The sequence below is a fragment of the Takifugu flavidus genome, chromosome 10 (assembly GCF_003711565.1).
Source record: "Takifugu flavidus isolate HTHZ2018 chromosome 10, ASM371156v2, whole genome shotgun sequence".
Lineage (NCBI taxonomy): Eukaryota > Metazoa > Chordata > Actinopteri > Tetraodontiformes > Tetraodontidae > Takifugu > Takifugu flavidus.
The window spans coordinates 13,270,077-13,292,375 of NC_079529.1; the positions used below are offsets into that span (position 1 = coordinate 13,270,077).

General features: G+C 42.8%; 3 protein-coding genes and 1 long non-coding RNA gene across 6 annotated transcripts; all 4 read left to right on the forward strand.

Annotated features, from left to right (window-relative positions):
* The first annotated feature begins 204 nt into the window (after nucleotides 1-204).
* Nucleotides 205-4,673, forward strand: LOC130533176 (lysosomal thioesterase PPT2-like). Of its 2 annotated transcripts, none has more exons than XR_008952499.1 (8): nucleotides 205-531; nucleotides 1,011-1,164; nucleotides 1,960-2,055; nucleotides 2,477-2,584; nucleotides 2,657-2,740; nucleotides 2,827-2,953; nucleotides 3,323-3,377; nucleotides 3,484-3,568. XR_008952499.1 is itself a non-coding variant. In XM_057046394.1 (8 exons), the coding sequence occupies exons 1-8, from the start codon at nucleotides 397-399 to the stop codon at nucleotides 3,625-3,627; spliced, it is 861 nt and encodes a 286-aa protein (XP_056902374.1). In that variant the 5' UTR covers nucleotides 206-396; the 3' UTR covers nucleotides 3,628-4,673. The 2 variants fall into 2 exon arrangements, 1 of the variants encoding a protein (XP_056902374.1); XM_057046394.1 differs by having other exon boundaries at nucleotides 206-531; nucleotides 2,827-2,911; nucleotides 3,484-4,673.
* A 2,938-nt stretch (nucleotides 4,674-7,611) lies between these two features.
* On the forward strand, nucleotides 7,612-8,091 carry LOC130532079 (uncharacterized). Its single transcript, XR_008952258.1, has 3 exons — nucleotides 7,612-7,748; nucleotides 7,886-7,916; nucleotides 7,995-8,091. It is a non-coding gene; the product is annotated as an uncharacterized LOC130532079 (long non-coding RNA).
* A 242-nt stretch (nucleotides 8,092-8,333) lies between these two features.
* On the forward strand, nucleotides 8,334-12,099 carry LOC130532463 (ankyrin repeat domain-containing protein 26-like). Its single transcript, XM_057045131.1, has 11 exons — nucleotides 8,334-8,410; nucleotides 8,528-8,666; nucleotides 8,747-8,893; nucleotides 9,038-9,458; nucleotides 9,571-9,812; nucleotides 9,898-10,050; nucleotides 10,217-10,329; nucleotides 10,448-10,535; nucleotides 10,795-11,025; nucleotides 11,177-11,382; nucleotides 11,494-12,099. The coding sequence occupies exons 1-11, from the start codon at nucleotides 8,334-8,336 to the stop codon at nucleotides 11,570-11,572; spliced, it is 1,896 nt and encodes a 631-aa protein (XP_056901111.1). The 3' UTR covers nucleotides 11,573-12,099.
* A 525-nt stretch (nucleotides 12,100-12,624) lies between these two features.
* Nucleotides 12,625-21,407, forward strand: si:ch73-95l15.5 (uncharacterized). Of its 2 annotated transcripts, none has more exons than XM_057045633.1 (12): nucleotides 12,625-12,782; nucleotides 13,284-13,477; nucleotides 13,557-14,569; nucleotides 14,937-15,065; nucleotides 16,472-16,537; nucleotides 16,935-17,039; nucleotides 17,472-17,621; nucleotides 17,731-17,880; nucleotides 18,163-18,276; nucleotides 18,441-18,632; nucleotides 18,805-20,362; nucleotides 20,798-21,407. In XM_057045633.1, exons 2-11 carry the CDS (start codon nucleotides 13,312-13,314, stop codon nucleotides 18,865-18,867), a joined length of 2,148 nt encoding a protein of 715 aa, XP_056901613.1. In that variant the 5' UTR covers nucleotides 12,625-12,782; nucleotides 13,284-13,311; the 3' UTR covers nucleotides 18,868-20,362; nucleotides 20,798-21,407. The 2 variants fall into 2 exon arrangements, with proteins under 2 accessions (XP_056901613.1, XP_056901612.1); XM_057045632.1 differs by having other exon boundaries at nucleotides 17,731-17,879; nucleotides 18,153-18,276.
* The last annotated feature ends 892 nt before the right edge of the window (nucleotides 21,408-22,299 follow it).

Below are 22,299 nucleotides of genomic sequence, written 5' to 3' on the forward strand. Positions count from 1 at the left end.
CCTTCAATCCTGACATAACGACGGATCTAATCATTCTATATGAATTTATAGACTCGTGTTGTATTCTACACTTTAAAGTCCTGAAAATGAACAGTGGTCGTGCCAGCACATTAGGACCACGAGTCCTACGCATCATCTATCTGGTTCTTCAATGATTATTGGTAACTATAAAGTTACATTTAAATTACATTAAGCCTGTGATTGCATTTCTAGTGGTAGCTGATGGTTGGATATATAGAACAAAAAAATAGGTGTGAGCTGAGACAGTGAAACAAACAAGTAAGCAAACAACCCTCGGGCAACACTTCCTTTTGAAGGAGTGCTCAGGAAGTCAAAAGATGTAGAGGAAATAAGTTATGAGTGCATGTCGCACACTCAGTGTACACGTGTAGAGAAATGAAGACACAGAGAGCACTGCTTCTGTTGCTGCTGACGGGTCTTTGCATTGATGGGTACAAACCTGTCATTATCGTACACGGGATTCTCGATGGACCAAAAGAGCTCAAAACGTTGTCTTTTTTCATAAAAAAGGTAGGATGACTGAAAATCAACTCCTTATCACATTCCTCAGTCTTAAAAGTAAAACTGCTCATAGTTTGGGAATAAAAGTGTGAATGTATGTGTGATGCATTATGTACAATAACGTGAATATTTCCATCCGATACGTTAAAGTTTGAACCACAAATAAAGCAAAATACTTAAAAGCAACACTATCAAATGTAACACATGTCAGGTAGTAAAAAGAAGCACAAATATACAGCTCATGCAGTAATAAACCCATTTTTATTAATTATTTTAGTTTCATTGAAGAGAATGGTGAAGTTCACAGTAAAGAAAATGTGTGAAGTGAAATTTACAGTCCATGTCTTTAATCCCCTTTTCAGTTCTCTAATGCATTTTCTGATGTAAAAAAAAAACTTCCAGTATTTCTGTTTAAGCTTGACATGATTGTCAGTTGTCAGGCTGTAAAGGTCTTCAGCAGAGGCATCTCGTTCATCTCTTCCTCACAGGTGCATCCAGGCACTGAGGTGACCGTGATTGATCTGTACAACTACATGCAAAGCCTGATGCCACTGTGGACGCAGGTCCGAGGTTTCAGCAGAGCCATAGAGTCGATCACCAGAAAAGCTCCAGATGGTGTCCATCTGCTGTGTTTCTCACAAGGTGTTCTTTAGTTACAGTTACACTGTATTCTGTTGCGCTCACTTAAGGAAAAGCTACTTTAAAATTGAAGATACATTTTTATGTTTTTTCCAAGACAAAATTCAGATTTCCCCAACTATAAGATCTAAGATGTAAAATAACTTTCATAACTTTCCTCAGTTATGTCATTTTTCCAGTTATTTATTTTCTTTTTATGGAAACAGATTTTTTTTTTATTAATCAGTCACATTTTAACTAAATGTGTTTCAGCTGATGAAGGTGGGGCCAAATTGATAAAGCTTTAGCTATAAAAACAACAATTGTCTATATAGTTTAGTACACTGTCAGGCGTGTAATAAAAAGATAAGTATACAAAGTGCAGATGATAAAGTTCCATCATTGAATATAGATTAATTTTTTTTGGCAATACTGATTCTGAGTGGATCAACTTTGGCTAAACTGTTTCATATAGCATATATACGGAAACCAGTCCTAACCTTAAAATGACAGTAAAGTACACCAGTAGAGCTGTTTATCAGAGGTCAAAATGACCCCTGCGTGATAAAGAGATAAATGTGAACCACGGATTTAACCAAAAGAGGGTCCGACAACATGAAACCAACCAGTTCTCTAAGAAAGAGGCACAAACTTTGCAGTTTCCTCCTACACCAACTTTCCCTTCCACATTTGGAGTACTATAAATCTAATTTCACCCCAGCAGCTCACACATCTGGTGAAACAACCCAACACAGCCGTGTCTGAAATACAACCAGGGCCAACTGCCGTAAATGTGTGTTTCTCCTTGATTTCTCCAAGGTGGCCTCATTTGTCGAGCATTTCTATCTACCACTCCAGACCATAACGTGCACACCTTCATCTCACTGTCATCACCACAGGCTGGACAGTACGGAGGTCAGAGCGCTCACACTGAAAACATTTTTTGATGCATATCGCCCAAGTGACACAAAAAATTAAGGACGCAAGCTAAACATACTTAATGAATTTTGACAATTTCTTTGGCCTTAATAGCTGAATAAATGTGATTCATTTGATTTGTTGTACTTAGCATTTCCAATACGCGTATCTAAAATTCTTCAGCATCATGTATGTTTGTGGGCCTGTAGGCTAACAACACCATGAATTCTGGTGTCCCTTATGGATAATTATAAGGTGCATCTGCAAATTTAACTCAGTGTTCAGAGGAGCACAAGGAAATTACCATTATTATTATTCCTTTTGTGCAACCATCTTGTCTCATGTCATCCATCCCCATAGACAATCTTTGATCCTCTCATCATTCTAAAGTACTTCCTCCCATTTCTCCAACCCACAGACACGGAATACTTGAAGAGGATATTTCCCAACCGCTTGAAGGAAAGTGTGTTCCACCTTTGTTATAACAGGATAGGACAGAAGATTTCTATTTGTGACTACTGGAAAGGTAAGGGTGAGGTTTGAGTGTGTGGAGAGGATATTAGCGACACACTCTGAGCTATATCGTCTTCCTCTACAGACCCTCATCACACGTCAAGTTACCTGAGGAGCAGCAGCTTCTTGGCGATGCTGGATGGTGACAGATCTCACAAGGACCTTGAAGGTAAAGATTTATTGCCAGAGATGTTTGGTATGATGCATGTGTGTTTTGAAATCATGGATCCCCTCCCCACTCCCTGACATCTGTAGTGTGGAGGGAAAACTTCCTGCGCATCAAGAGGCTTGTTCTGATTGGAGGACCAGATGATGGCGTCATCACACCTTGGCAGTCCAGGTATCTGTTTACTACATATGGACTCGAGTCGCTTTGATTCTGGTAAATAGTCCCGTCTTGTACCATATATTTATATTGATTTTCTATTTCTACTGTACCAACGTGGCAGAACTAACCCTTCATGATGTTGAGTCCTCGTGATGAAGAAATAAAGGAACCAAAATCTATAATATGTAATATTCCCCCACACACACCAACTAGTGAATTTGACCTGTTCATCCAACCTTCACCACTAAGCGAATTGCAGGGGCAGTGGGCAGCACTTCACTTCACCCTTGGTGCCTTGCTCAGGGGCACCCCAGCACCATCCTGGAATTTGAACAGGCAACAAGCCCAATTCCTGTCCTCTGGGGCACAAACTGACAATGAACATTCTCCTCACATGGACTAACTTTATTTTTTTGTACCCAGCCACTTTGGTTTCTACGACAACAGTGAGAATGTGGTAGAAATGAGGAATCAGGATGTAAGTTACAAACATCACTGCAGGTGTTGTGCAAAGGAAATTTAAGTCCACTCATGAAACTTCTCCTCCCAGTTGATGCATTTTTCTTTTCTTCCCCCACTGACAGTTCTACAGGAATAACACGTTTGGCCTGAAGACACTGGACGCTCGCGGGGACGTGTCCCTGTGTCTTCACTCTGGAGTCAAACATGTTCACTGGCACTCAAACTTTACAGTGTTCCAAAGCTGCATGGAGAAATGGCTCACATAAAGACAGATCACACTCTGTCTATGCACGACACCTGCTTTTACCCAATTGCACGTCTTTTTCTAAAAGTGTCTCAGTCTTGGAATACAAACTCAGGTTTTATTTATGTTACAGGAATCTAATCCAGTGAATACTTTATCATATTTGACTGTACCTATTAACAATTAAGTCCATTCTTCATCTTAAAGTTTAGAAATATATACTTTGCCTGACTCAATAGCAGCTTCAAGCTCTTATATTTTACTTGCTTTGATGTTACTTGTTTTAAACTACAAGTATTTTCCTGCAGTGAGAGGGAGGCTTTAGAGGCGAGGCAAGAAGCTCAGTCACCCGGGAGGAGCTCAGAGGAGCTCAGACTGGAGCCAAGCGCTCCTTCACATTGAGAGGAGACTGGGGGCGGGTGTTCCAGACATGGCCCACTGGGAGGAGGCTCCGAGGAAGACCCTGGAGGGACTCTGTCTCTCAGCTGGCCCTGGGCAAGTGATGGGTCCACCCTCAGCCCGCAGCCAATGGTGTGCCGACACCAGCCAGACCAGCACCCAAATCCGGGTTTAGCGACTCAAACAAACTCAAACTATTTTTGGCGGCCTTTAAGGCTGTTTTAGAATAAATGAATATTCAAATACCCCCTGACTTTCTTTGATAAGGCTTATATTTAATGGAAGGTGTGCTACACATTTCATTCAGACAAGAAACTACAGTGAAAATGCTGAAGGTTTGGCCGACGTTACTCCACTTTACTGCCGACATGAAAACTCCACTGCTCACATTCAAAGCCGGGCAGCTTTAAAAACGTTTGATACCTCAAGGATCAATCTGTCTCAGCAAGTTTTACACGTTAATATGGACAAAACCTGTTTAGTAAGAATAAAGTATTTTCTCATCCTGACTGTAAAAGGTACACCTGGATGAATTCAAAAAGTGTCTTCTTGTTTTTGTACTGTATTTCACACTTGCTTTAGTGGAGCCTGTTTAAAATAAAACATACATTATAGGGGGAAAAATGTCTCTGCCTAAAATGCAGCATTAAAAAAAATCCTTATCTTGAACTTGTGTATGTGTGTATACTTTCAGTTATTAACTACTTTCTCATTGTTGTTATTGACATTATTGACAACAGGTCCATCAATTAAAAAAAGTCTATTATGCTGCTGAATGTCTTTAAAATGATATACTGGCCCTCCTAGCGGCATCAAACCTTTTATGTTTTTTAATTGCTTTGATGTAACTTGTTATAGACTATAAGGTGATGGATATACACATGTAGTGAAAACAGGTTAACATTATTCAACTATGTCATTACTTGCCAATATAAAGAAAGCGTGCCTATCCAGAACTCCTGACAGGGGAAGGTCACCCTCTGACAGTGGGAGGTCACCCTTCGACAGTGGGAGGTCACCTTTTGACAGTGAGAGGTCACCCTTTGACAGTGGGGGTTCACCCTTTGACAGTGAGAGGTCACTCTCTGACAGTGTGGGGTCACCCTTTGAGGACTATAAATCCAATAAAAGTCTCCAAGCGATCGATCAGTTGGTAGGACAGGATGTAACAATGCAACAGGATGGAAAGGAAACTAGTCAGCCAGCTACAAACAGGCAGGTGGAATCGTGGTCATGTGCTTCAAAGTTCTTGTATTTTTGCAGTCATGCTGTTTACAGTACATGAAAACTAAAATAATCAGATACGGGTGTCGAGGGTTCATCTACCCGAGTTTCCATCAGTTCTATTCAGAATTTGAACATTTTTAATACCTTTTCTGTGCTGTGATGGTACTATTTTTCCATTTGACCCATGTCCAGCTGTTTCTATACTTGTAACCATTCTCTGTCTATTTTCTTCATTAGCTGCCAGCGTTCCTGTTTACAAACCGAATGTAAATATCATCATTATGGGATCCATTGATCCCCATCTGACCCTTAGATGGTTGTAGTCTGCATCATTTGCAAATTTCTAAAATTTGGTGTTAAGTGAATTGACAGCTACATATTGGCAATTATAAACTACAGTTTTGCCAACCCAAGCTTCCCACAGCGCCTTGGACCACTAATTACTGACTCCTAACCTGCACAATGGAGGTAGAATTTCACTTTCCCTGAAGTAGGACGGGAAAAAAGCTGATCTGTGCTGACTTTTCATTGTATTTCTGACGCTATAGTTCCAAAGATTCCCGAGCTATATTATCGGTAGTTCATTTATAATGAACTTTTCAAATTTCCTAACAGTTGTAGAAGCAAGCATCTAACATTGGGATGCCATCATCTTGATCCCTTGTAGGTGTTTACATGGGAACAATGGCGTGGCTGCTGGTAACGAAGGGCACACCACATCGTCACATCCATGTCGAGTCAGTACTCCCCAACGCAACCAAGCAGCCACTAGCAAACACAGTCAGTATTTCCACTGTTTCTTACTTAAATGTAAATCTGTTAACGCATACATGACGTTATAATTGCAAGCCCTAACCTTGAGCTAATGCATTGAAACAATCTCTTCAAAGTTTACTGAGGTCTTTGGGGCTAAAATACTCTGTGCTTTGTTACAGATAAGGAAGAGAGTTCCCAGTTGAAGCCACAGACTGGGTAAGAATTATGTCATTCTGGTCTGTGCATTGCAATAAACTAAATTACTAGCCTCATCTTCTCTCATTCCCATTTCAGGGTTACTGAGAGTGAAACGAAGAGAGGTTGCCTTTTTTCTGAAATGGTTTGTGCTTGTTCTGGCATATGGTGCTTTGATTTTCCTAAAATACAACCCTTCAGAATCTTGTTCTTGTTTTTTTTATAAATCGCAGAAAGACAAGGGGAAGATAGTGAACCAGATGAAAAAGTTCACATCGAAATTAGGTAATGAAAAATCTGGAATCCTGCTTACTTGTCGGTGCCAGTAGGCCGGTATGGAAGGGCTTTTGTTGCTGTTTTGATCTCTTGCGGGTGACAATTTGTCTGCATGTGCTTTTAGCTTTCCCACATTCGCGCACACCCACAAGGGAGGTCACAACCGAGCCCGAGGGTGAGAAAGAGCCAACAAAGACGTATGGTGTACAGCTCCTCAACATTCCCAAAATTTCTAAAAAGTTCCAACGAAGTCGTGTCATAAAGGTAAAATATGAGCAATAATTAGACAGTTGGGCTGTGTGAGAATGGCAGTCGGAATGTTGGACATGTGACATACTCTTGTCACATATTGCAAATGTCTTGTGGACACACCTTTGGTACATATGTTCACAGATTATTCTTCTGTTGTCCTTTCAGTCACCCTCTCAAGATAAGGAGGAAGCCTCTATTGGTGAGGGAGACGATAAAGACCATGGTTAATATTATCTGACATAACATAAATATGCTATAATGTTGTCCCCTGTGTCTCTTTAGATATCTTTGAGCTTTTCATAAAATCATTAGACAGTACAGATAGTGAGGAGCCTGAGAAGCTGCACAGGGTGAGAAATGCCCAAAACATCTTTCTTCATTATTTGCTACTTATTTTTGTCCATTTATTTGAGTCCTTTTTATGACTTTTTTAATGACGCTAAAGCTTTAAAGCTTTAGCGTCATTAAAAAAGTTTCAGGAGCTTTAAAGCTCTTTGTTCACCACTGAGGATGTTGTAAGGTGCTCCATGAAGTCATGTTTGACAAGTCTTAAATGCCCCCCGATCCGTGTTTAGGCCACAATACTTCACTTTCAGGGCAGCATTAGCTAAATAAGACTTAACTTTCTGTTTTCAGAAGAGTGAAGAGGGCACAGAGATGAAGATTAGCACCTCTTCTGAGGTGCCCCCAGATGACCTTCAAAAGGAACACATTTCAAGTCAATTTAAAAGGAAGCATGTGACCATTCAAGGGTATGACATCACCATGGCAACATCTCTTATCAGCAAGCATATAAAGGATGTTTTTAATTTTTTTTAGCAGAAGGCAGAATGTTAATGTAAATTTGACTTAAAGTCAGAGATTAATTAATCTTCTATATATCAACAGGGAACCAAAGCAGGATAAACCCAAAGGTCAGGACAGGCAAGAAAAAGAGGCAAACAAAGGAACCCCACGCAGCACGGGCCTTCAGCAAAAGACACATCTGAAAGAGGTCCCAGCGACCAACTTAAGTGGCACCTTAAAGACTGAAGACAGGTATGAGCTCCATGATTATGCAGGTGGGTGGCACCTACGGGTCCCCACTTACCTCCATTGTTTCATAAAAGAAATAAAGGGAGATCATAATAGATCAAACCCAAATCTCTCCCAATGCTTCTCTGTATTTTCTAAAGGTTGTTCAACATTGGAGGTGTGGAAAATGAGGTAAATATTAAATCCTATAGATCGTCAAGGTAAAGACTCCAAGAAAAATAGGGAATAATATGTGAATGTTATGTGCAGATCACTGAAGACATGTTTAGGTGTATGTCACCGGTGTCGTTATCAGATTGCCCCACTTTTGATGATCTGCGGCTCATTTTTAAGAACCTGAAAATTGGTAATTACTCTTCATGTTTCCAGCCAACTTCAACACCCAGTTAACCTAACAGACCATGCGATGCACTTTTCCATATGTGCTGAGTCACCAATCCTGTGTTTACAGACCCAGTTAGCCAGGTTGAAGTGATGAAGATGGTCTGGAAATACATGTGCTCCTTGAATAACGAAAAACGTCACAATGAGCAGATGTCGTGCGACATCAGCTTCCTTCAAACAGACAAGATAGACTTACAGGGCAACATGGAGAGGCTCAAAGCTTCCTTTACCGAAGTAGAGTCTAACCTTATGCAGTTGCAAAAGGAAAACACAAACCTCAAGTAGGTCCTTCATGTGCTGTGATTGTTCCCCATTGTTGTCCAACATTAATAATAAAATCGGCATCGTTCTGTTGTTTTAATTGATCAACGGGAAGTAAATTTCTGCTTGATGCTTAGATATCGACTGCAGCAGCATACCACCACAGAGCAGGTCAGGGATATAAAAACACAACACCAGGCTGGGGTTCAGAAGAAAGCAAAGCTGGAGTTCAGCCTCAGAAGAGTGGAGGAGGAAAACATTAAGTTATTGAACCAGGTAGACCATCTTAACGTGTTCAGTAGTTTTGTGGCTCTCTTATCAGTCAAGGCACTCATATAGGTTATCTTTCCTCTCAGCATGAACGGGAATACAACGACGTGCACAGCCTGGCGACTCAAGAGCAATGTGCTCGGGAGGAGCTGCAGAAACAGCTTGACAGCTGTCTCAGGAGGCAGCAAGAGCTGGAGGAGGAAAACAGTTCAAACAAAAGGAAATGCAACAAGGTCAATTTCGGCTCCTCCGTCGAACAGTGTCATGTTACGATGTTTACATAGTCTAACTGTTTGTTCCAGCAGGAACAGACTGGTAACATATACTGATATTTGTGGTCTTGTGAGTGAAACCAAACTCTGAACTGGTGTCCACAGGTTTTGGGTCAGCTCACCGAGGCCAGCAACAAGGAAAAAGCCATGCGGCAGGAGATTGACGCCCTAAGGGACCAGTTAAGCACCCTGAAAAGAGAAGGCAGTCTCAGAGAGAATGTGCTTTTGGAGGAAAAGGAACTTTTCCAGGAGCAGCTACAAGACACTGTGAGAAATTACAAAGTCGGCGCCAACGCCCTGAACAAGCAAATCGAGTGTCTAAACTCAAGGCTGTCTGACACAAAAACCCTCCATGAGAACGAGCGTGCGACTCGCGAAAGGCTGGAGGCAGAGCTAAAAACCATCCAATGCCAGCTGGCAGAAGTGGAGAAAAAGGCTGACCTATCCCATATAGCACAGTCAGACATCCAGAGAACTCTGTCCCAGGAGAACGAGCGTCAGGAACAACTCATTAACAACCTCAAAGGTTAGTCGAAGTGGGAAGGATCCCAGCATTTTGGTCAACATTCCGACATTCAGCCAAAAAGTTCTGTCTTTTTGCACCAAATGCCAAAATGTCTTTTTTTTAATTTATACAGAGAAAATTATCAACATGCAGAAGAAGTATAACCATTTGTCCCAGAAATTGCAACAGGCAAAGGACAATGAGTCTGACATGGAGAAAAAAGCGAAGCAGCTCACGCAGCAACTTCAGGAAAATGTTTTAAAACAGAAGGTCCTACAGCAAGAAAAGGACCAAGCAGACACGGATTTCATCATGAGGGAGAAGAACATGCAAGCCAGGATCTGCAGTTTGCAGGATGAGAAGAAGGAAATAAAGGTGAGGCAGGGAGTGATGAGAGGGTTCAGCATTTCTCTTCACCTCTTCTCAACCTGTTGCCTCTCTGGATTCCCTCTGATTGCAGGCTTGTCTGCAAAAGACGGAGGAGGAACTTGACGAAACCCTCAAGAAGCTGTCGATGAGTGAGGGCGCTGTAGAGGTGAGCAAGCAATTCCAGCTCGAACTGGAGGAGGAGCGCAGCCAGCTCATCAGAAATTTGGACACCTTTGAACAGAAGGTATGGACAGCCAACAGGGGCTCCTTGTCTCATTACGTCTATATTTCCTATATCTCAACTGCATTATAGGAGGAAATGTACGTGGTTTATTCACATAGGGGGCTGTTGCAAACACAGTCTGAAAACCTGAACTGACATTGTTGCCACGTGTTTTTGTTTTTTCCAGATGGAGAAAGACAAAGACATGCACAACGTTCTAATGCAGGAGAAGAACGCGGTGGAGAGGAGACTCCATCAGGAGATGACCAAAGCCTCAGATCTTGAAAAACAAAACTACAGGTGACATGATACACATCCACAAAATCTGGCACGCATCCGTCCCTCTGTGGATGAAAACACACACACACACACACACACACACTTTTATGATTTGCTAACAATGCTCATCACCTTCAAGGATACAAGCGTCGTTAAGAAACAAAAGGAAGAAGCTGCAAGACCTGGACAACGACCAAGCCGAGTCTCTAAGACGGATGAAAAATGAGGTTTGTCTCAGATCCGGTTTTATGCTTTAATCTCAGAATAATACGATTTAGTGCTTTTTTTCTCGTTATCAGTCTCTTTTTACTAAATGCATTATATCCACTTGGTTGTTTAAACCTTTAAAGTATTTAATTGTTAATTAAGATTTGTCAAGATTTTTTCTTTTTGTGCTTACTTATTTGTACATTTTGTTTTATGGCAACTGTTTTAAGAGTTTAAAAGAGGAAAACAAAACCAATTTCTCCCAATTTGTGTGAGCAGATAAGTAAGATGCAACACAAGCTGGACGTGGAAGGAACCATTCGGAGTCAGATGGAGCAGGAAACCAATTATCTCCGAGATCAACTGGACCAGTGTGCGAGGAAAAACGGAGAGTTGGAGAAGGAGGCCCTGGATCTCAGGTACCAAATGCTGATCCTTCAGAGTGAGCACTGCGGAGAAATCCAGTGGGACCATCAGCAACAGCAAGAGCAGCTCATGCAGTTCCAGCAGGTAAAAGCACCTCCCACAAATGAACCTCCCTTCTAGGGAGGCCTCCCCAGCAGATGGGGTCAAATAGCTGCTCGAGTCCATCTTGGGTCCAATTTTGACGACTAAACTCGTTTTGACTAAAAGAAAAAAACACCTCATTTTTGTCTCCCAGGCATCACCCAAACTACAGGATCAAAGGAAAACAGCAAAAATGGACTTCACAAACTCTGAGGTGGAGGAAAGATTTGAAAAGCTAGAAAATGAACTGAGTCGGGTGATCGAGTCTCAAGACGCTACGCAGAGGGAGCTGGAGAGGTCCAGACAGCTGTACATACAGCAGGTGGACACCAACAGGGCCCTGGAAAGGAAACTACAGAGGTGAGTTTGATTCACATTTATTTCTTTGATCTTGTTTTTTTTGGTGCTAGTGGTACAAAGAAAAAGGTCAATCGTATGACTGATCATCCTTTTACTGTGTTTTCTGCCCAGGACCAAAAATCGACTCACTGAAACGAGTGAGATGTTGTTCCGACAGGGGCCGACGTGTACTACGTCACATGTGAGCTAACAGGACAGGACGCAGGCGCGGTCTTGCAAACATCTGGAGTACATACCTGGACGTCCGTACTTGGAACGTTCTGCCGTCACTGGCGCTTTTGGTGAAATGCGTTGTGGGATATCTAGCTGTATCAAGTCCACACAAGTCACGCTCACCTGTTAAAATGGAGGAAGCAGGTGTCCTTCAAAGTCTCCAAGGTGTACCTTGGAGACTTTGAAGAAGAACTGTACTTGAGCAGCGATTGATGACATTTCACAAGAGGACAAAGAGGAAACGTGTATGTCCTCACCTCTCATCCATGGCCGGAGGAGCAACAGCTTCAATGTATCATCTCATCACAAAATTGAAATATTCCCTTTTTGTATAAAATACTTTTTTTAAATGTATGATGTATTAATTCTTACTTACTAGCATTAGACACACACACACACACACACACTCTTCCTGATGTTGCTATCTTTGGGGACTGCCACATCTCTATCACTATGTCCACTTGGTCCACATCCATAATATGGACGTGCCACAAGATCTTAGCTCAGTTATTGTCCACCATCTTAAGAGGCCCGAGGTGTGGTGTCCCACTTTGATCTGGGAGTTTCCAGTCCCAACGGAACGGATGTTCCCGTACAAGTGTGTGTGTGTGTGCTTGCGCATCCTGTTTATTTAAATTTTTTACATATTTGTTACCTAGTTGAGGTGAAAAGTGAAAGTCAATGTAATTTTGCCTTATGTGCTGCGCGTGACATGTGAGAGCAGACGGAACGGGGCGGGGCGTGGAGCAGGTATTTGCCCGTGACGTCACCAAGGTGACACCCACCCTCCGCCTTCTGCAGTGTGCTGCAACGTCACCACAGCTCAGATCTCTGTCGGTGGACTTTAGAATCTGTTTGTGTGTGTGTGTGTGTGCTCGCGCATCCTGTTTATTTACATTTTTTACATATTTGTTACCTAGTTGAGGTGAAAAGTGAAAGTCAATGTAATTTTGCCTTATGTGCTGCGCGTGACATGTGAGAGCAGACGGGGCGGGGCGTGGAGCAGGTATTTGCCCGTGACGTCACCAAGGTGACACCCACCCTCCGCCTTCTGCAGTGTGCTGCAACGTCACCACAGCTCAGATCTCTGTCGGTGGACTTTAGAATCTGTTTTAAACCTCTAACGCACCGATTTAGGGAGGTGTTGGGATCCATTTGTGAACAGGAGAATCCGGAAGGACTCAGACGTAAGTTTGCGCTTTGACAACGCGTTCAGAGTAGAAATCTGATGCGACAACTTAAGGCTGGGAAAAGAAACGCAGGTTTGCCTTCATGTTGCAGCTGCTTTTAGTGGATCCGCTCTTCTCCACCTTTTAAAGAGCTCTTCTCTTGATTTATGCGCGTGTCCAGGCAAAGAAAAGCCCGGTTTGATTTAGTCGCCTGTGGACCGTCTGGTCAAAATGAAGTTTCGTTGCGAACAAGTGAGCTCAAGCGGCTCTTCATGAATCAGAAACATCAGATATGACCTTCCGGTAGAAAGTGCACTTTATAACACCTTTCTGAAGAACTGTCAGTTGCAGTCGTAAAGTTTGTTCCGCGCTCCATCAGTCAGTCATTTAATCACTGATTAGTTCGCGTAATTATGGCCACTTTTAACACTTTTCACCCAGCAAAGCCAGTTCTTGGATCTGGCTGGGAATTACACAGTTGACAAAGCTGTATTTTTAACTCTCAATCCCTCACAATAGGGGGAACGTCGTCCAGCCTCCATTCACAATGTCCTCTAGTGGTAAAAGCAATATTTGTCGAATATGCGGCGGCGCCCTCATGGGAAACCAAAGGCGATGGCTGTTTGGGGGCCAAAATAAAAAGAATGGTCACCCTCAGACCCCAACGGAGCCCACGAGACAACATAACCTGTCCTCGCAGAACAGCCCCTGGGGTGAGTCTGAAACATTTACATTCTAATTTCAGACAAAGTCCATCTCTCTCATCTTACGTGTTTTTTTATCCGGTCACAGGAAGTACTTTATCATTGGGGTCAGCCGGATCTCTTTCCAAGTCCCAGTTGTCCCTGAGCTCTTCGTCCAAGGGTGTTGATTTGCTCTCCGTGTTGACCCACATCCTGGGGCAGTCTGTGCCGCGTGGGGGCGAGCTGGGGGAATTCGTGTGCGGTAAATGCGTTTGCATCCTCGAGCGGGTGTTCAGGTTTGACTCTGTCATAGCCAGGGTACGGGTGCTTTCATCCGAGAGGCTGCAGAAGCTGACGCAGGAGCGAAACAAGATCAGGCAATGGGTGCGCAAGAGCTACCGCCAGAGACACCCGCAGGACTTTCAGAGCTGGGGCAGCACCAGCGAGGAGGATGGCGAGTGGGACAAGGAGGGCTACAGGGACATGCTCAAAGAAAATATGGCGCTCTCCGAGTATGAATGCTGGTCTGAAAGGTGGGACGCGTGTCCGTATTTTATAAAAACAGGTAAAAGGTGCAGAAAGGGGAAAGGATGTGAAGGCTGTGATGTCCTACGGGTATCAGACTCGGATTATGAGGCGGTGTGTGGGGTTCCTCGCCACTTACCCTTCCAGCCGTCCTCGCCGTTTGGGTTAACGCGGGACAAGTCCCAGAGTATGCCTCTGCACTGGCAGGGGGAGCCGTCCATCAGCTCCAGTCCTCGATCCCTGGCAGGCTCCACTCCCTCCCTTCATGGATCTTTACACAGTGAATCCATTCATTCTCTGGACTCTCCGGATGGCCACGACCCGTTTGACTCACCGGGTGTCTTTCCAGCCAACTTTGTGCTGAAGGAACTGAAACGGATTGAAGGAAAGATGGTCAGATCTCCCGCAGGAAGCAGGATCCCGGTTCTGCGCAGGAACAACGGCGGCTACTCGGAAAAAGCAGAAGAGGCAGCATCACCTTCGGTGAACGAGGCGCTGAGCTTTGGGACGTTAGAAAACGGAGACATTGGAATGGACGGAGAGGTCAGAGACGTGCTCACGGACCTGAGAGATGAGTTCCTGCCTCTTCATCAAGAGGTTAGTAGCTTTGTGCTGTAATCTTTGGACTTAACATTTAAAAAAAAGAAGTTGTAAACATGATTAAAATGGTGAATAGAAAATGCCAAATGGAATTAATCATGAGTTGCTTCTGCGGTTTGGTGCCACTATTGGATATTGTCTCCCAGAGGTTTTATGTGTGAGACCTCTCTTTAATAGGCTGATTTGTCATAAAGGAGAGTGTTCACACACTTTCTCCCATTTATTTAGGGAAAAACCTTTTGTTTGTTTAACTGCGAACTGCTGCCAAGGGGCACCGTACCGTGTTTACTTCAGGGAGACCTTTGACCAACTGTGTCGGTCAACATTGACCGAGTTACTGACCCAAATGAATCTGTGGTTTCAGAACTGGGTCCGTCGCACTCTCAGTCATCTGCGAGGTCAGCTGGACAAAGCAAGGTCGCCTGCCGGGACGCCGGGGGCGGGACCCGTCCAAGGATGGAGTAGACAGTGTGAAGTTGATGGATCAGCTCCCGTAAGTGATACGTTTGCTGTCATCAAAGGTAGCAAACGCACCAACAGCTCCAAACTGATTATTACCATAAAACGAAGCAAAATGCAGCAGCGTTGCCGGTGGCGACTGTGGTCAGGAAACCAAGACAAAGAAAAATAAATAAGGATGAATACAAAGATGCTTCTGTGAGGACATTCTATCGGCAGCTTGTGACTTTTGGGATCATGTGAGGTTTGAATCTGTTGAAGAAGTCAACCTGTTTCTTTTCTCCTTCGTGTCTGTTGCTTCCTGTGTGGGTTTTTATTTTAGGTGGTACTGGACTACACTCGGTGGAGATGTGGCACACTTTCCCCATCAGCTGTTTGATGGTTTTCTTCAGGACTGTTAGAATCACAGCCTTAGGTGTCATTGCCCATAACTGTGACATAACAAATAGATCTTCCCAGAGTGGCGAGCTGGCGGGTGGATTTTCTGTCAGGACTGAATGACCTTTGTTGAGGACCCTTTGATAAGCTAGCACCGGTTTAGCAAAGCTGGGGGACAAATAATGAATTGCGGTTTGTTTTAAAAAAATACGAATATTTAAATCTTCACCAAATCTCAATATTAAAAGTTAATATCTAAAAACAAGATGGACGACATTGGAACTGGGAGCTTTTTGGGAATGAATGTAACCATCTTCACAGATGTGGCTTTAAACGCAATAAAAATGGTTTAGTACACACAGCAACAATTCAGGGTACATAAAAAACCCTCTGTGAATGTTGACCAAGCACAAATATCATTTTTTCCTCCTGTGGGAGGGTGTGTCCTTCAGTAGCAGACACAGTCTCTGGAATCTGGTCGAACTGGTGGAGTTTGCCCTGTGATAATCTTATGATTATGATTCCATCGAAAGGCCTCCCAGCTGCTCCGTAGAAGCACATGTGAGCTGTGTTTGTGTCCTCGTGTCCTAACCGTTCATCAGCTTGTTTAACGACACCAGGCCCCGTACTGGGCGCCACGCTCTGCACGCCTTACACGCAATTGGGGGGAAAAAAAACAGGTTGAGGAGCGAGTTGCAGGTACGAGGGGAGGGGCAGTGTTAGTGCGAGCGGAGCCATGTTTGCACGTGCAGAATCTTTAATCTTTTATTAACTGTATTCTTCTATGCTGTAAGGTCAATGTTTCCTTTTCAAAAATGCCTCCGACTCAACGGTTTCTGCTTAATTTATAAGGATTGATGATGCAGAGAATTAAGTGTTGCTCTTCAATCTCTTGCTAATGGACACGTGCACCATTGGGGGAGCTGTTCTCTAATCTCTTTGGACTTGGTAACAAAGTAGCGGTTTCCCTGTTGAAATGTTTCCAGGCCCAAAGGAACATTTACTGCTCTGCATTTTGAAATGAATGATTTGTTGTGCTCTTTCTGTTGGTCGCTGGAGCAGACGTGCGACAGTTTCCTGCTTCAGAGCCTCGGTCACTCCCTCCACAGCCGAGAGCGCGTCATCCAGGTGGGTGAACTGAGGGCCGAGGGCAGCCGTTTGAGCAAATCAGTAACTTTAGAATTTATTTTCCTTGTATTTATTATCACCTGTCTGCGCTGAGCTTGCTTGGTGATGAAGTTGTACTGTGATTGAATCACATGAACTCAAGTACATAAATTCACTCTTTGTGTCACAATTTGTTGGTAACCTGGCAAAAGTTTAGCAACAGTGTATGTGTTCTATCATGGGTCGTGCTCTTCTGTATATGAATTTGTTTCGGGATTATGGTGAGCTGTGATGGAAAGATGGTGGCTGACGGCAGCTGCAGGTTGCTGCCGATGAGGGAAGCAACACCTTTAAAAAGTATTTAATCTGAACATCTGTTGTTCTTAGTCTGCTCAACTGATTATTTCCTTTCTTGCAGGAGTGTTTGGGTCTAATCAGGAGAGTTTGTGTGGAGGACGAGACGGGGACTGAACTGACCAATAAGCTGACCGAGCATCTGAAGGAGATTCTCGCGGACAACAAGGTTAAAGCCACCGTCCTCCCGATGAGCCAGGCTAGCAAGAGCAGGCTGGGCTGAACAAACAGAATCAGAAAGCACCAACTTCAATGGCCTTGAAGCCATTTCTGTGATCAAAGAAGGCCTTGTTCTTTGACAGTGGATTATTTGGGGTAGTGACATGTCAGCACTGTTTTTGAAAACATTTATGGTTCAGGATTTAAAATATATTCTGCAGTTGTTTATTTCATGTATGAACTGGTAGACTGGTTACAGAGGCTTATATTAAATTGTGAATGTAGCTGAAAGCATTCGGTATTCAAGATCTTTGTCCTGGCTACTGACAGAAACTCTCTTGGGGGGGTCTTTAATTAATAATTCCAGTTATTTCCAAGCTAATATAATGGCTTTAAGTGTAGTTAAGTTTTAAATTTAGGTGTAAAATTTGCTGATTTGTAGACTGCTCTGGAAGCTCTGAGGTCTAAAATGACTGCCACAGAGACCAACATGGAGAAAGAGATCAGTTCTTTGAGGAAGGCAGGAAGAGATCGAGAGCAAGACCTTGAAACCCTCAACAGCGTGCTGCAATGCAACCAGGATCTTATCAATGTGAGAACGTATACACACACACTCACCTGTTAACAGTTGTTCTTTGGGCAGTACACAAATTCACATTAAGGTTGCATCATGACACACCTCAAATCTGATATTTTTTCAGGATCTGCGAGTGGCTCTCGGGGAGAAGGAACAAAAATTAAAGGAAGTGGAGAAAGAGGTGGAGTTGTGGAGACAAAAGGACCGAGCCCTCACGACAGTCCTGCAAGAGAAGGAGGCTCAGATCAGTCTTCTCCAAACTGCACTCCAGGAGGTGATAAAGCATGTTTGCCTTTTATCAGGGTCCTCAGGGTCGCTCCCCTGACCAGGAACGTTCCCCTAAATTCACATAATAGAAGACATCCCATTTAAAGAGAAAACAGATACATTTAACACTCATGAATAACCAGGCCAGTACACATGAAATGAGGCAGAATTATTTTTCAGGGTTGTTTACGACTGCTTTGATTAACCGTCTTCGGCTCAGGTCTGCATTTTTATTTTTTCAATGCTGACTTTACCTGGATCCGGTCTTTATCCCACTCTGACTGTTCAGGAGTCCCCTGAGCTGGCTGATCTGTTTGAGCTCAGAGAGGAAAGTGGTGCCAGCCTGTGCCAGGAGGTCACTAAACTCACCACTGACCTGCAAGAATACCAGCTTATGGTTCAGGTGAGATAAGTGTGAATTAAATTTTCAAACATATTTATAAATTTGTTGGGTTGACATAGTTGTGGAAGCAGGCGATCTTCAGCTGTCTGCTAGGTCTGGGCAGCGGTAGCGAGCCCTCGGACGCACCGTGCAGCAACATCCAGTCTTTTGCTTTTTTCCACCAGCATCAGCAGGAAAGTCACAGTCAGACAGTGACTGCTCTGGCAGCTGAACTGAGAGACATGCGGCTGGAGCTGAGGAAGAGAGAGAAGGAGAGGAGGGAGTCTGAAAGAGTCTGGCTGAACAGCAGGGAGGACTGGAAGACAGAGGAGGAGAAACTGATGCACAACCTGCAGAGGAGAGACAGGCTCATCCAGGTAGACTAAAGGAACTCACTCCTTTATAAGGGATATTGAAGATGAAGGTACTATATCAAGAATTTTAACCCCCCCTTTAGTTAAGAAGGTGATTTTAAAACTCTTGAGCATGTTATCAAATAACATTTGATGTGAGACTTGTGCTTGATAAGAGTTTCTTTCGTTGACACAGCAAATCCTGTTGGATGCTGAGGAGCGGGACCATCTGCTGACGGCGCTGCAGCAGAAGCTGTAGAGCAAACAGGAACCCCTCACTGCCATCAAACACAATTAGCTCGTTAGCCTGCAATGGTTTGGCCCCCCCCCCGAAGAGTCGAGCACGCTTTTCATGAATGTGGGCACAGCTGCCCCATGTTCTTGGAGATAATTCCAGTAAGGAATTCTGTGGATTTCTTTTCATGTAATGGGAAATAATCTACTTTTTGTTGGTACCAGTAATGAAAACCAATACAGGTTTACCATTTGTGACTTACACTCAGAATCATTTTAAAGTGGGTTATTTAATTTTCTGTGGTACAGAACTGTTCTTCTTTTGTTTGTTTTTTAAAGCAACAACTTGGGACAAATGGGGGAAATTAAGGACCAAAAGAATTTCAACTGCTTCAGTTTTATTGACCCACCCAGTTTTATTAATAATCTGGTTCCAACATCTTTCCTTAAATGATCCATACATAAAGATGGTGTTCCTTAACTCTAATGGTAACGGTAAAGGTCCAGACTGCCAGATTTTACTTATTAAAGGATGCTGCTGGTGCATTATTCATGGCTTTAAATGGGTTTTTATTGTAAGGCTTTTAAAAATATACATAAATTATTATTATTATTATTGTGTGAAGATGTCCAGAATATTTTGTGATGGGATGTTAATCTGGTGTATTGTCTAACTGTTAATTATTCATATCATAAAGGACACATACACACAGCACCTAATTCAATAAATGAGAAACTGAGATGTAAAATTAAATAAAAGCTTTTCCACATTGAAAGACATTGTTTTGTCTGCAAAGAAATTGAGACAAACTAATTCTTGTATGGTGGCGGCACGGTGGTGTGGTGGTTAGCACTGTTGCCTCACAGCAAGAAGGCCCCGGGTTCAATCCCCGGTTGGGATTGATTGGGGACTTTCTGTGTGGAGTTTGCATGTTCTCCCTGTGCCTGCGTGGGTTCTCTCCAGGTACTCCGGCTTCCTCCCACAGTCCAAAGACATGCATGATTGGGGATTAGGCTAATTGGAAACTCTAAATTGCCCGTAGGTGTGAGTGTGAGAGAGAATGGTTGTGTGTCTATATGTGTTAGCCCTGCGATTGACTGGTGTCCAGTCCAGGGTGTACCCTGCCTCCGCCCATTGTGCTGGGATAGGCTCCAGTCCCCCCTGCGACCCTCAGTGGAGGAACAAGCGGTAGAGAGTGAGTGAGTGAGTAATTCTTGTATGGACCAACCGAGCCAAGTGCTGTGTATTTTGAGTGAAAGGGAAAAAAATCCAGCAGTGGGAATGTGATGACACATGAGTGGACAATATCTAATGAGCAGATGTGGAACAGCGAAGGGGTGTAGATGCTAATTAATGTGTCCAGAAGACTATATGGATCCCATTGGTTTGACTACTTTATCTCCCAAGAGGTTGGATTTTTGTTATCTTTACTGGCTAATCAATGAGCATGATTCCTGGATTCCTGGACAGTGATCATTCTGGGCAATATGGCCCCAAAGCAGCACCTGTTGTCTCTGCAGTAAGTTTCCCGACGGATCGATCTGCTTTCAAAAGTGCAGCATCTCCAGCACTGTAAAAGTGTTTCTTGTATTTGTAAAACTGTTTTGCACCTCCTGTCCACTGTAGTATACAGTATATCTTACTCTAGACAATGTTCCAATATATAAAAGTCAAGTATGGTTTGATCTATGGGCAACATACTTTCTCTTAACACAAATTCTCATGGTAGTAAATTAGGCTTAACTGAAAACAATAAGAATATATTGATAAAAATATATTCAAATAATTACTCAGGTTTTAAGATGAGGGAAAGCCGTGTTTACAGGCCATTTCAGAACCTAGTTGTCAAAATTGCTTTTCAAAATGATATGAAATAAGTACATATCCTTATTATTACATAAAGTCTTTTGCAAGAAGAGGCATAAAGACTAACTTGATTACTTTTACTTCACAGATATCTCAAGAGAACCTGCAAACGAATATCGTAAACGGATCCATATGACTCCCGGCCACTGGGGGCAGAGTAGAGCAAACTGCTGCAGTGACTGGCAACATTTCAGGCAGCAAGTAAAGCGTTTATTCACCCGCGTGAGTTTATTCTCGCGCAAGGTTGTTTTGGTTAAGAAGTGTTTGCCGGCTTCATGTTGCAGAAAATAACCGCTTCCAATCGTATTTTCAATGTAATTCTTCCTTTTCTTTCTTTCTTTTCTACACTGTAACACTTTAATATTAAACATGGAGACAATCAAAGTCATATTTTTGTTTCTTTGACAAATGTTCTGCTTGAAAAAAGTCACAAACCTCTTTCTGGTCAACGAATTACTTAGTAAACGCAAAAGCATGTTTAATCCGTTGCCATAAAATTTTTCACTTGTCTCGTTTGTTGAATAAGTTCATATTTTAATTTCAATTAGACAAACCCCAAAAGAACCCATGTTAATTTGTCTTACGTAAATTATCTTAATCTATAAACAAGACTAAACCGTGATTTCGCTATATTATTATTAAAGTGTAATATCTGTAAAATACCAAAAAATAAATAAATAAATCACATTTTACACAAAGTTTTCTGAGATGTTTTTTATTTGGCGAAAAACTTGGAATGAAGTCTGCTAACTGAGAACAGTTATGTTCGTTGACATATTTTGCAAAAAGTTTTCCCTCATCTTTTTCTGGAGAAAAATGAAGGTGCAAGAAAAGTGAAGGTGCAATAAGAGATATGCAAATAAGACATTCCAGAGGTAGGATGAATATTTAGTGCAGAAAAATATGCCACATTAGGAGTTGTGAATGTTGTATAATCTGACTGCAGTTGGGATGAATGACCTGCGGTAACGTTCCCTTTTACACCGTGGGTGTAACAGTCTGCTGCTGAAGGAGCTGCTTAAGGCCCCCACAGTCTCATGTCGGGGGTGAGAGGGGGTGTCCATAATTGATGTCAGCTTGGCCAACATCCTCCGCTAACCCACCTCGTCAATGGAGTCCAGAGAACAGTCCAGGACAGAGCCAGCCCTGTAGTTATCACACTTACTGGACTACATTAATGAAATCCTATCACCATAACAAATTTACTCAAAAGATCTTAATTATGTTCACTGCTCCATTTCCAGGGGAAAAGACAACATGAACAATTCTGCAAAAGGCTGAAATATAGTCACTACTAAGTGCAACTAATGGTTAATCTAAAGTTTGGGATCATTGTGATCTCATAGCACCAAATAAGGTATAATGCAGTTCATAGCATATATTTTTGTTTCCATAATTGAATTGTATTTTTAATTTTTAAATGGTTCTCAAAATTACAATTGCTTGTAGGTGCGGTGTTTGCAATGCACACAAGAGTTGTCTTACAGCTACGACACATCATTGATGCTGAGACACTTGTGTGCTCGGCATAACGACAATCATGACCCTGTCTACACTGAAAATCCTGGCAGTAAGCTAAATATATACGTA